The following is an 11,873-nucleotide window of genomic DNA, read 5'->3' as shown; positions in this document are numbered from 1 at the left end:
ATCAAGCATTGCCCGGCACTGCAAACAGCGAGGGGCGGAGACACGAGTATTGTGGGCGGAGTCACTGCATAAGTGTTCTGCACTGATTGGCTGGAGGAGTTTTCAAAAGGAACCGATGCGTTCTAAACACAGCGCTTTATGTTTTGAAAATGATACATTATCTTAACCTTGTAATTTATTTTTATGATTCGATACTTCACTACAAGAAAAAAAAACCGAATGCTTAGCAACCAGAGGTGACTGCGTGAACAGGAAAACAGCAGCAGCATCTGGTTTTAATCTCTAGATGGCGCGCTTGTTCTATAATAACCTCACCACTGCTCTCTTTGAGTTGATGTCATGGAAACGGACGTCCTAATATCGCTGTTAAACATCATTGAACACTGCGTCACTGAAGTATAATAAGAATGCTACCTTATATGGATGTACACTTAATGGTCAAAACTTTCTGGACACCTGACCATAATAATGTTGAACATCCCATTCCAGATGCTATCATAATAACCTCCAGTCTTCTGGGAAGATTTTCCACTAGATTTTGGAGCGTGGTTGGACGGGTCAGGCACTGGTGTCAGGTGAGGAGGCCTGGGGTGTATTCAGCATTCCAGTTCTTCCCAAAGGTGTTCAGCGTGGTCGAAGTCAGGGTTCTGTGCAGTCCACTGACGTTCTGCAAGCCCTGTCTTCATGTAGCTTTGTGCACAGAGGCATTGTCATTCATGCTGGAACAGGTTTGGACCCCTGAGCTCCAGTGACGGGAAATTGTAAAGCTACAGCTTTACAAATATGCGCTTCCAACTTTGTGTCAACATATGGGTGTGATGATCAGTTGTCCACAAACTTTCGGACATGTAGTGTATCAAAGTCCTTCCTACGCCATGTGGCGCATAGGGCGGCGCCGATCTCCATTTCCGTAGCTCTCGGCCTCTCGCCTATTACATAGCTAGGGTTACAGTGGGGGGTTAGTCCTCTGGTAATCGCGAGAGTTTGACTCCCCACTCGCATCTGTATTGCAGCATGCCTTGCCAGGTACCATTTTTATGATGGTCTTTGGTATGACCTGACTGTGAGCAGAACTCATGATCTCCCGCTAGGCCAACTCGCGGTTACGTATAGTGTATATCCAAGGGCAAACCTCAAGTGTTTCTAATTTTTTTTTATCCTGTCCTACAGGGTTGCAGGCAAGCTGGAGCCTATCCCAGCTGACTACGGGCGAGAAGCAGGGTACATCCTGGACAAGTCACCAGGTCATCGCAAGGCTGACACATAGACACAGACAACCATTCACACCTACAGTCAATTTAGAGCCACCAATTAGCCTAACCTGCATGCTTTTGGACTGTGGGGGAAACTGGAGCACCCGGAGGAAACCCACGCAGACACGGGGAGAACATGCAAACTCCACACAGGAAGGCCCTTGTCGGCCACTGGGCTCAAACCCAGGCGACTGTGAGGCGACAGTGCTAACCACTACATCACCATGCCTCCCGGGGTTGTAATCAATTCAGTAGTAATCTAGCCATAATAATAACAACAATACCTTCATAATAGTTCCACTGAAAATGATTACAATAACATGATCATGATAAGAGAGTTAACATGTTCCCTCTTATAAAACCAGATCTCGCCTTCTCTTCTCTTCCTGTAGAAAAGCTTTCAACCAGAAACAGGAAAAATGCATGGTTAATCTTCTCACCATGGCATAGCAGATGATAGCCAGTAAAATATGATTAAACAAATTACAGGATGATGTATGGGCCTGTTAAATATAGAGGATTCGTAATTATGACTTCGTTGACCTTTTATGAACATGATTATTGTGCAGGGCGGCACGGTGGTGTAGTGGTTAGCGCTGTCGCCTCACAGCAAGAAGGTCCGGGTTCGAGCCCTGTGGCCGGCGAGGGCCTTTCTGTGTGGAGTTTGCATGTTCTCCCCGTGTCCGCATGGGTTTCCTCCGGGTGCTCCGGTTTCCCCCACAGTCCAAAGACATGCAGGTTAGGTTAACTGGTGACTCTAAATTGACCGTAGGTGTGAATGTGAGTGTGAATGGTTGTCTGTGTCTATGTGTCAGCCCTGTGATGAAATGGCGACTTGTCCAGGGTGTACCCCGCCTTTCGCCCGTAGTCAGCTGGGATAGGCTCCAGCTTGCCTGCGACCCTGTAGGACAGGATAAAGCGGCTAGAGATAATGAGATGAGATGAGATTATTGTGCAATTATCTACTATTCAAAGGCGTGAGCTGTGTGCATCTGGAACTGGCATAAAGTATTTCAGGGGGTTCAAACCAGAAATCCAACCCCCCACTAACCCACTCACTCACACACACAAACACACACACTTCCTAGCATACTGGAAATATCCATATGGAAGCATGCAAAAGGACTGAAATAATTCTGAGGATTTTGATCACTACATTTAAAAAAGTCATCTAGATTATGCCATGGTTTAGTGAACAACACATTAGGATCGGAATGCTTGCTGGAGCTTGCTGGGATGTGTGCTCATACATTGGGGGATGTTGACATCTTCAGTGTGTGTTGAATGTAGCAGAGACTGGTCCAAGACCAGAAATGAAAAGAGTCACGTTTACCCGAGCAAAAGGCCCTAAACTATTTAGCACATCGACTTTCACTAGAGGCCCGATGCCTCATTCTGCTTGACGCCTCCTCTTCTCAGCCTATATAAAAGCAGATCTGCTCCTGGAGCTTGGAGCACAGAGCACCTTCACTGCCTCCAGCTCCTCAACACTTCTTGTTTGCAACACGCAGAGATGGCACCTTTCGAGAAGTCTATGGAAGTGATGCCGTTCAAGCAAAGGAAGTGCTTAGGTAAGGCACAGCTTATGAAGAAGTATATTTTAATAAATAATTAATCGTATTTAAATAATATTGGCTGGCTTTTTTTGTGGTATATCAGATATATTCCATTCAGCTAGCATGATATTGAACTCATCTTCGACTCATTCAATATCATGCTAGCTGAAGGGAATATATCTGATATACCATGAAAAAAAGCCAGCCAATATTAGTATTATTATAAACACACATTCGATTGAACAATTATAGATTTCACAAAAAGTTAAGAACAGGGTTTTTTTTTTTTCGATGTCTGTTGGTATATTTTTCTCTTGTAAAATGCGCAAAGAATATCTAATAAAGTTTTGGTAGCCTTTCGGGTGTTCAGCACATCTTTCTCTTTCAAAATTCTCTCAAAATCTTCTATATTTAACAAAGCAAACCTGGCGGCCATGTTTGTTTACAAATTGTCACAGTTGCTCGCTAGTGCAGAAGTTTTATGTGTAATACGTATCTTATGGCATTTTCAATTCACTGCGACAGTTTACTGTGTCGCCGCTGGCAAACAAAGAAATGCTTCTGTGCATGTGCAGCAGAAAACTTATTCACTGAGTAGTTGCATCAGCTCTGATGTGTGTCATGTTGTCTTAACCATGCAATATCGTAAACCATATTCAACGCTCATTCTCCACTGGGTAGAGTGGCATAATACATGTAGGATAAGCGATATGCTAACAATATTGCATGCTATCAAACCAAATGAATGAAACCCTCTAGAAGGGAATAGAATACATGTTTTTATTGCATCGAAAAAGTGTCCTGTATGTATATGCAATATGGCACAGCATGTTCCTAACCCTGGTCCTGGAGTAGGTACCACCTGTCTTGTACATTTTACTCTTTCCCCTGCTCAAACACACCCACTTCAACTAATCAGCGAATTTACAGCCCTTACTGTGTTGAAGTGGGTGTGTTAGAGCAGAGAAGACAATAAAATCTGCTATATGGTATTAAGCCAAGTCAAATTTATTTATGCGGTTCGTTAAAAACTCACTTATGCTGACCAAAGTGCTGCACAGAAGTATTTTAATAATAACCTATAAAATAAAACAATGCGGGCGGCACGGTGGTGTAGTGGTTAGCGCTGTCGCCTCACAGCAAGAAGGTCCTGGGTTTGAGCCCCGGGGCCGGCGAGGGCCTTTCTGTGCGGAGTTTGCATGTTCTCCCCGTGTCCACGTGGGTTTCCTCCGGGTGCTCCGGTTTCCCTCACAGTCCAAAGACATGCAGGTTAGGTTAACTGGTGACTCTAAATTGACCGTAGGTGTGAGTGTGAATGGTTGTCTGTGTCTATGTGTCAGCCCTGTGATGACCTGGCGACTTGTCCAGGGTGTACCCCGCCTTTCGCCCGTAGTCAGCTGGGATAGGCTCCAGCTTGCCTGCGACCCTGTAGAAGGATAAAGCGGCTAGAGATAATGAGATGAGATAAAACAATGCATTGAAGATAAAATAAATATACAGAGAGAGGATTAATTCAACAAATTAATAAAATGGCAGAGGTAATAAAAAGGAAGAAGAATAATTAGTGGTAGATTGAAAGAATATAAGGTAAGATAAGATAAAAAGAAGTCTATTCAGCCCAACTGGAAAGCCAAAGTGAAGAGGTGTGTCTTTAGAATTGATTTAAAAGCATCTGAAGTGGGGGAAGTCTGGATGCTAGGTGGCAGTGCATTCCAAAGACTGTGGCCAGCAACAGAGAAGGCCTGATCACCTTTTCCTTTGAGCCAGAAACAAAGAAATGTTTGAAGAGAGTGATTCGTAGACCTAATGTTCCTGAGAGTGGAATGTTAGTGGAGAAGATCAGAGATATAAGATATAAGTGGGTGAAAAAATATGTATTTAACAGTTATTCCATGAAATCGAGTCGTATATGATCCGATAGCCGATGAGGCGCGTAGCACCAAGTTGGCTATAAGTCATGTACGACAAGATTGAGTGGAATAATTGTTTTATTCTATCCACATTCACCAGATTTTGAGAAACGGAGCATTTTTATTTTTTGCAAATTTGATAAATAAAACTTTATACAAAATATCCAACAAAATAATTTCCACTTAGAATGTAAACAAACCAGTGAAATGACAGTAGCAATTTGTGAAAAATGCCATAATAATAATTCTTGAAAAATAAAAAAGACTTTTATTCTATACTTTGTTGCTTTTTTTGTATTTTTGGTCTTCTTTTAGTTTTTTTTTTTTGGCGGTTGGCAAACCAACTTAAAGGTGCATGAGTGTGGAACAGGAGATATGTGGGGTGGGGGGACTATATTCTTTTTGATATTTCTGTTTCTTTTAAATACTTGATAATTTTTGGGGGTTTGTTTTCACATAGAGTTTTCATTTCGTCCTTGGTTGGTTCAACAATACGCAGCAGAAAACTTATTTTTTGAATAGTCGCATTAGCTCTGATGTGTGACATCATGTTGTCTTGACAACCATGCAATATCATAAACCATATTCAGCGCTCATTCTCCATTGGGTAGAATGGTGTAATACATGTAGGATAAGCGATATGCTAACAATATTGCATGTTATCAAACCAAATGAATGAAGCCCGCTAGAAGGGAATAGAATACATGTTTTTATTCCATTGAAAAAGTGTCCTGTATGTATAATCATATGCAATATGGCACAGCATGTTCCTAACCCTGGTCCTGGAGTAGGTACCACCTGTCTTGTACATTTTACTCTTTCCCCTGCTCAAACACACCCACTTCAACTAATCAGCGAATTTACAGCCCTTACTGTGTTGAAGTGGGTGTGTTAGAGCAGAGAAGACAATAAAATCTGCTATATGGTATTAAGCCAAGTCAAATTTATTTCCAGTGGTGCTTGAAAGTTTGTGAACCCTTTAGAATTTTCTATATTTCTGCATAAATATGACCTAAAACATCATCAGATTTTCACACAAGTCCTAAAAGTAGCTAAAGAGAACCCAGTTAAACAAATGAGAAAAAATATTATACTTGGTCATTTATTTATTGAGGAAAATGATCCAATATTACATATCTGTGAGTGTCAAAAGTATGTGAACCTCTAGGATTAGCAGTTAATTTGAAGGTGAAATTAGAGTCAGGTGTTTTCAATCAATGGGATGACAATCAGGTGTGAGTGGGCACCCTGTTTTATTTAAAGAACAGGGATCTATCAAAGGCTGATCTTCACAACACATGTTTGTGGAAGTGTATCATGGCATGAACAAAGATTTCTGAGGACCTCAGAAAAAGCACTGTTGATGCTCATCAGGCTGGAAAAGGTTACAAAACCATCTCTAAAGAGTTTGGACTCCACCAATCCAGTCAGACAGACAGACTGTGTACAAATGGAGGAAATTCAAGACCATTGTTACCCTCCCCAGGAATGGTCGACCAATAAAGATCACTCCAAGAGCAAGGCGTGTAATAGTCAGCGAGGTCACAAAGGACCCCAGGGTAACTTCTAAGCAACTGAAGGCCTCTCTCACATTGGCTAATGTTAACGTTCATGAGTCCACCATCAGGAGAACACTGAACAACAATGGTGTTCAAAATTGGAGTGAAAGGGGGTGCCGTGGCTCAATCGACTAAGGTGCCATACCATAAATCCAGGGACCCGGGTTTGATTCCGACCTGAGGTCATTTCCCGATCCCTCCCTGTCTCTCTCTCCAGCTCATTTCCTGTCTCTACACTGTCCTATCCAATAAAGGTGAAAAAAAGCCCCAAAAAAATCTTTAAAAAAAAAATTGGAGTGAAAGGGTAGCAAGAAGAAAGCCACTGCTCTCCAAAAAGAACATTGCTGCTCATCTGCAGTTTGCTAAAGATCACGTGGACAAGCCAGAAGGCTATTGGAAAAATGTTTTGTGGACGGATGAGACCAAAATGGAACTTTTTGGTTTAAATGAGAAGCGTTATGTTTGGAGAAAGGAAAATACTGCATTCCAGCATAAGAGCCTTATCCCATCTGTGAAACATGATGGTGGTAGTATCATGGTTTGGGCCTGTTTTGCTGCATCTGGGCCAGGACAGCTTGCCATCATTGATGGACCAATGAATTCTGAATTATACCAGCGAATTCTAAAGGAATGTCAGGACATCTGTCCGTGAACTGAATCTCAAGAGAAGGTGGGTCATGCAGCAAGACAACGACCCTAAGCACACAAGTCGTTCTCCCAAAGAATGGTTAAAGAAGAATAAAGTTAATGTTTTGGAATGGCCAAGTCAAAGTCCTGACCTTAATCCAACTGAAATGTTGTGGAAGGACCTGAAGCGAGCAGTTCATGTGAGGAAACCCACCAACATCCCAGAGTTGAAGCTGTTCTGTACGGAGGAACGGGCTAAAATTCCTCCAAGCCGGTATGCAGGACTGATCAACAGTTACCGGAAACGTTTTGTTGCAGTTATTGCTGTACAAGGGGGTCACACCAGATACTGAAAGCAAAGGTTCACATACTTTTGCCACTCACAGATATGTAATATTGGATCATTTTCCTCAATAAATAAATGACCAAGTATAATATTTTTGTCTCATTTGTTTAACTTGGTTCTCTTTATCTACTTTTAGGACTTGTGTGAAAATCTGATGTTGTTTCAGGTCATACAGTATTTATGGAGAAATATAGAAAATTCTAAAGGGTTCACAAACTTTCAAGCACCACTGTAGTAGTAGATTGAAATAATATAAGGTAAGATAAGATAAAAAGAAGTCTATTCAGCCCAATTGGAAAGCCAAAGTGAAGAGGTGTGTCTTTAGAATTGATTTAAAAGCATCTGAAGTGGGGGAAGTCTGGATGCTAGGTGGCAGTGCATTCCAAAGACTGTGGCCAGCAACAGAGAAGGCCTGATCACCTTTTCCTTTGAGCCAGAAACAAAGAAATGTTTGGAGAGAGTGATTCGTAGACCTAATGTTCCTGAGAGTGGAATGTTAGTGGAGAAGATCAGAGATATAAGTGGGTGAAAGAAGATATATTTTAACAGTTATTCCATGAAATCGAGTCGTACATGATCTGATAGCCGATGAGGCGCGTAGCACCAAGTTGGCTATAAGTCATGTATGACAAGATTGAGTGGAATAATTGTTGGCAAACCAACTTAAAGGTGCATTACTGCTACCGACTGGGTTGGAGTGTGGAACAGGAGATATTGGGGGGGAGACGACAACTATATTCTTTTAGCTATTTCTGTTTCTTTTAAATGCTTGATAATTTTTGGGGTTTTGTTTTCACATAGAGTTTTCATTTCATCCTTGGTTGGTTCAACAATATGCGCCGCCATTTTGTTTTTCTCTACTCATGGTATATGAGCTGATATCCTAGTCGTAGAGTAGCCAATCAGAGCATGTGATTGCTCATATCCAGTGAATGTGGATAGAATAATAAAGAATATAAATCATGTCCTTTTATTATTTCACTCAAAACCAGGGGTTCTGGACTCCAGTCTAGCTTTCCATCTGTCTACCGTGCACACTATGGGTCTTCCCTGATCACAGCACATCTGATCCAACTAATAAAAGTCTTGATAATGATCTAATGACCTGCAGTAAGTGTGTTGACCAAGAGGAACATTAATCTGGAAAGCAGTGGCTTCGTCTGACTTGATTTGACTGTTAAGGCTCTGGCTACAATAAGTACTGACCAAGCAGATTGTTGATTCTCCTTATAATATAGGAACAAGAAAAGAAGAAGTCTGCACAATTCGCTCCAAGTTCCCCAACAAATTACCAGTAAGATGCTTCCTTGTCTTCATGCTTTAATTCTAATATCTCAGCGATACATATTCTGATTACCTGTGTGTTCTCAAGGTCATCGTTGAACGTTGCATTCGGGAGAAGCGGCTTCCTTTATTGGACAAAACAAAATTCTTGGTCCCTCATGAGCTCACAGTTGGTCAGTTTCTGTGTCTGCTCAGGTGAGTAATCTCCAAACTAGTGTTTGCAGATTATAAAAGCAAATGTGTTTGAAGAGTTGTATGAAACAAATTTACAACCCTGATTCCAAAAAAGTTGGGACAAAGTACAAATTGTAAATAAAAACGGAATGCAATAAGTTACAAATCTCAAAAACTGATATTGTATCCACAATAGAACATAGACAACATATCAAATCTCAAAAGTGAGACATTTTGAAATTTCATGCCAAATATTGGCTCATTTGAAATTTCATGACAGCAACACATCTCAAAAGTTGGGACAGGGGCAATAAGAGGCTGGAAAACTTAAAGGTACAAAAAGGAACAGCTGGAGGACCAAATTCTAACTCATTAGGTCAATTGGCAATAGGTCATTAACATGACTGGGTATAAAAAGAGCATCTTGGAGTGGCAGCAGCTCTCAGAAGTAAAGATGGGAAGAGGATCAAGAGACAAATAGTGGAGCAATATCAGAAAGGAGTTCGACAGTGTAAAATTGCAAAGAGTTTGAACATATCATATACAGTGCATAATATCATCAAAAGATTCAGAGAATCTGGAAGAATCTCTGTGCGTAAGGGTCAAGGCCGGAAAACCATACTGGGTGCCTGTGATCTTCGGGCCCTTAGACGGCACTGCATCACATACAGGCATGCTTCTGTATTGGAAATCACAAAATGGGCTCAGGAATATTTCCAGAGAGCATTATCTGTGAACACAATTCACCGTGCCATCCACCGTTGCCAGCTAAAACTCTATAGTTCAAAGAAGAAGCCATATCTAAACACGATCCAGAAGTGCAGATGTCTTCTCTGGGCCAAGGCTCATTTAAAATGGACTGTGGCAAAGTGGAAAACTGTTCTGTGGTCAGACGAATCAAAATTTGAAGTTCTTTATGGAAATCAGGGACACCGTGTCATTCGGACTAAAGAGGAGAAGGACAACCCAAGTTGTTATCAGCGCTCAGTTCAGAAGCCTGCATCTCTGATGGTATGGGGTTGCATTAGTGCGTGTGGCATGGGCAGCTTACACATCTGGAAAGACACCATCAATGCTGAAAGGTATATCCAGGTTCTAGAGCAACATATGCTCCCACGACGTCTCTTTCAGGGAAGACCTTGCATTTTCCAACATGACAATGCCAAACCACGTACTGCATCAATTACAGCATCATGGCTGTGTAGAAGAAGGGTCCGGGTACTGAACTGGCCAGCCTGCAGTCCAGATCTTTCACCCATAGAAAACATTTGACGCATCATAAAACGGAAGATAAAACAAAAAAGACCTAAGACAGTTGGGCAACTAGAATCCTACATTAGTCAAGAATGGGTTAACATTCCTATCCCTAAACTTGAGCAACTTGTCTCGTCAGTCCCCAGACGTTTACAGACTGTTGTAAAGAGAAAAGGGGATGTCTCACAGTGATAAACATGGCCTTGTCCCAACTTTTTTGAGATGTGTTGTTGTCATGAAATTTAAAATCACCACCTAATTTTTCTCTTTAAATGATACATTTTCTCAGTTTAAGGATTTGTTATGTCATCTATGTTCTATTCTGAATAAAATATGGAATTTTGAAACTTCCACATCATTGCATTCCGTTTTTATTTACAATTTGTACTTTGTCCCAACTTTTTTGGAATCGGGGTTGTATTAAAACAGATGAACTGTGTGCATATTGCAAGCTGGTGTGCAAGTGGTGTTTACTGTCTACTGATGTTCATTTGCTTATATGAGGTCCTATTTTCATACCATAGCATTATTAGCATATTGGTTATATAACTGCTGAAAAAGCAGAATGTAGATGTGTGAGTACCACAGACAATAATTTCCCCCTCTAACAAGACAAAAACATACATCCTGTTTTCTTAAATGGATTTCTAATGAAAGTTAAAGGGCATCAATAAACATTTGCCTTTCAATCACAAGATACATTTCATGCAAATAAGTCCTTGTCTCAAATTCTCAATATGTCGAGTAATTGTACTTTTATTTAAAATGGGGGGTAATGAGTTAAACACAACTGGCTTAATTTCACCTTTTGTCTTTATCTCAGGAATAAGATGGTACTGGATGCGTCCCAGGCTCTGTACCTGCTGATCTCAGGAAAAAACATGTGCTCCATGACAGCCAGCATGGCGGAAGTATACTCTCAGCACAGAGATCCAGACGGCTTCCTCTACATGACCTATGCCTCCCAGGATATGTTTGGCTGAGAAGACCTTCCAGTTCTCCCTTCATAGGGACTGCCGAAATCTTCATGACCTCCATCACTGATTGACCAACATTTACTTTTTACCACTGCTGCTGCCAGAGGCTATCACTATACCTGAGACATGACTCCATTCCCCCAACCCTGAATATGGGGCCAAAAAAATCTCTTCTTACCTCAATTTTTTTTCTTTGGTTGTTCATGGGCAGATCAAGAAACTAATTATATGTACCCTGTGAGAAGTTCACATCAACGTATAAAGATAGAAAATCACATCACAAGACTTATCTTGGACATACAGCTGTTTGATAGTGCCGATTAGAGAGCCACCCTGGAATAATATCCTGAGGTTCTGTATGCTTCAGATAGCAGAGTTACAGGAAGACAGAGAGGAAGACGGGTTAAAACTGCATGACATTTCTCTTCTCTTTTGTCTTGTTGTGTGATTTGTCCTTTAAACCCTGACGGAACTGAAATGCCTGAGATATTCTGTGCACATTTACAGTGAACTTTACTTAGGTACCTGTTAATGGGACTGCTATGAATAAATAATTTTTGCCCTTTTTATTAAATGTCTGCATTGAATTTATGAGTATTTTATTATATATTTTTAGTGTAGTCTAAAATCTTTTAGTATTAAATCAAAGTAATTAAAAAATATACAGTACTGTGCAAAAGTCTTAGGCACCTTATTTATTTATTTTTTTCTTTAGAACAAACTTTGTTATAGACTTTTATTTCATGACTTCTGCATTATGGAATCAGTAGAAAAACACTTTAGATTTCCAAACATTAGTATTCCAGCAGGGCGGCACGGTGGTGTAGTGGTTAGCGCTGTCGCCTCACAGCAAGAAGTCCTGGGTTCGAACCCCGGGTCCGGCGAGGGCCTTTCTGTGTGGAGTTTGCATGTTCTCCCCGTGTCCGTGTGGGT

At 41.1% G+C, this 11,873-nt stretch overlaps 1 protein-coding gene across 1 annotated transcript; it reads left to right on the top strand.

The window, feature by feature from the left end:
- The first annotated feature begins 2,766 nt into the window (after positions 1-2,766).
- map1lc3cl (microtubule-associated protein 1 light chain 3 gamma, like) lies at positions 2,767-11,106 on the top strand. The gene is made up of 4 exons (XM_060927003.1): positions 2,767-2,824; positions 8,490-8,545; positions 8,624-8,730; positions 10,787-11,106. The coding sequence occupies exons 1-4, from the start codon at positions 2,767-2,769 to the stop codon at positions 10,944-10,946; spliced, it is 381 nt and encodes a 126-aa protein (XP_060782986.1). The 3' UTR covers positions 10,947-11,106.
- Positions 11,107-11,873: the final 767 nt, after the last annotated feature.

This window comes from Neoarius graeffei, chromosome 8 (genome assembly GCF_027579695.1).
Source record: "Neoarius graeffei isolate fNeoGra1 chromosome 8, fNeoGra1.pri, whole genome shotgun sequence".
NCBI classification, from domain to species: domain Eukaryota; kingdom Metazoa; phylum Chordata; class Actinopteri; order Siluriformes; family Ariidae; genus Neoarius; species Neoarius graeffei.
The sequence above is the reverse complement of the archived record's forward strand: the minus strand, read 5'-3'. Positions and strand labels throughout refer to the sequence as shown.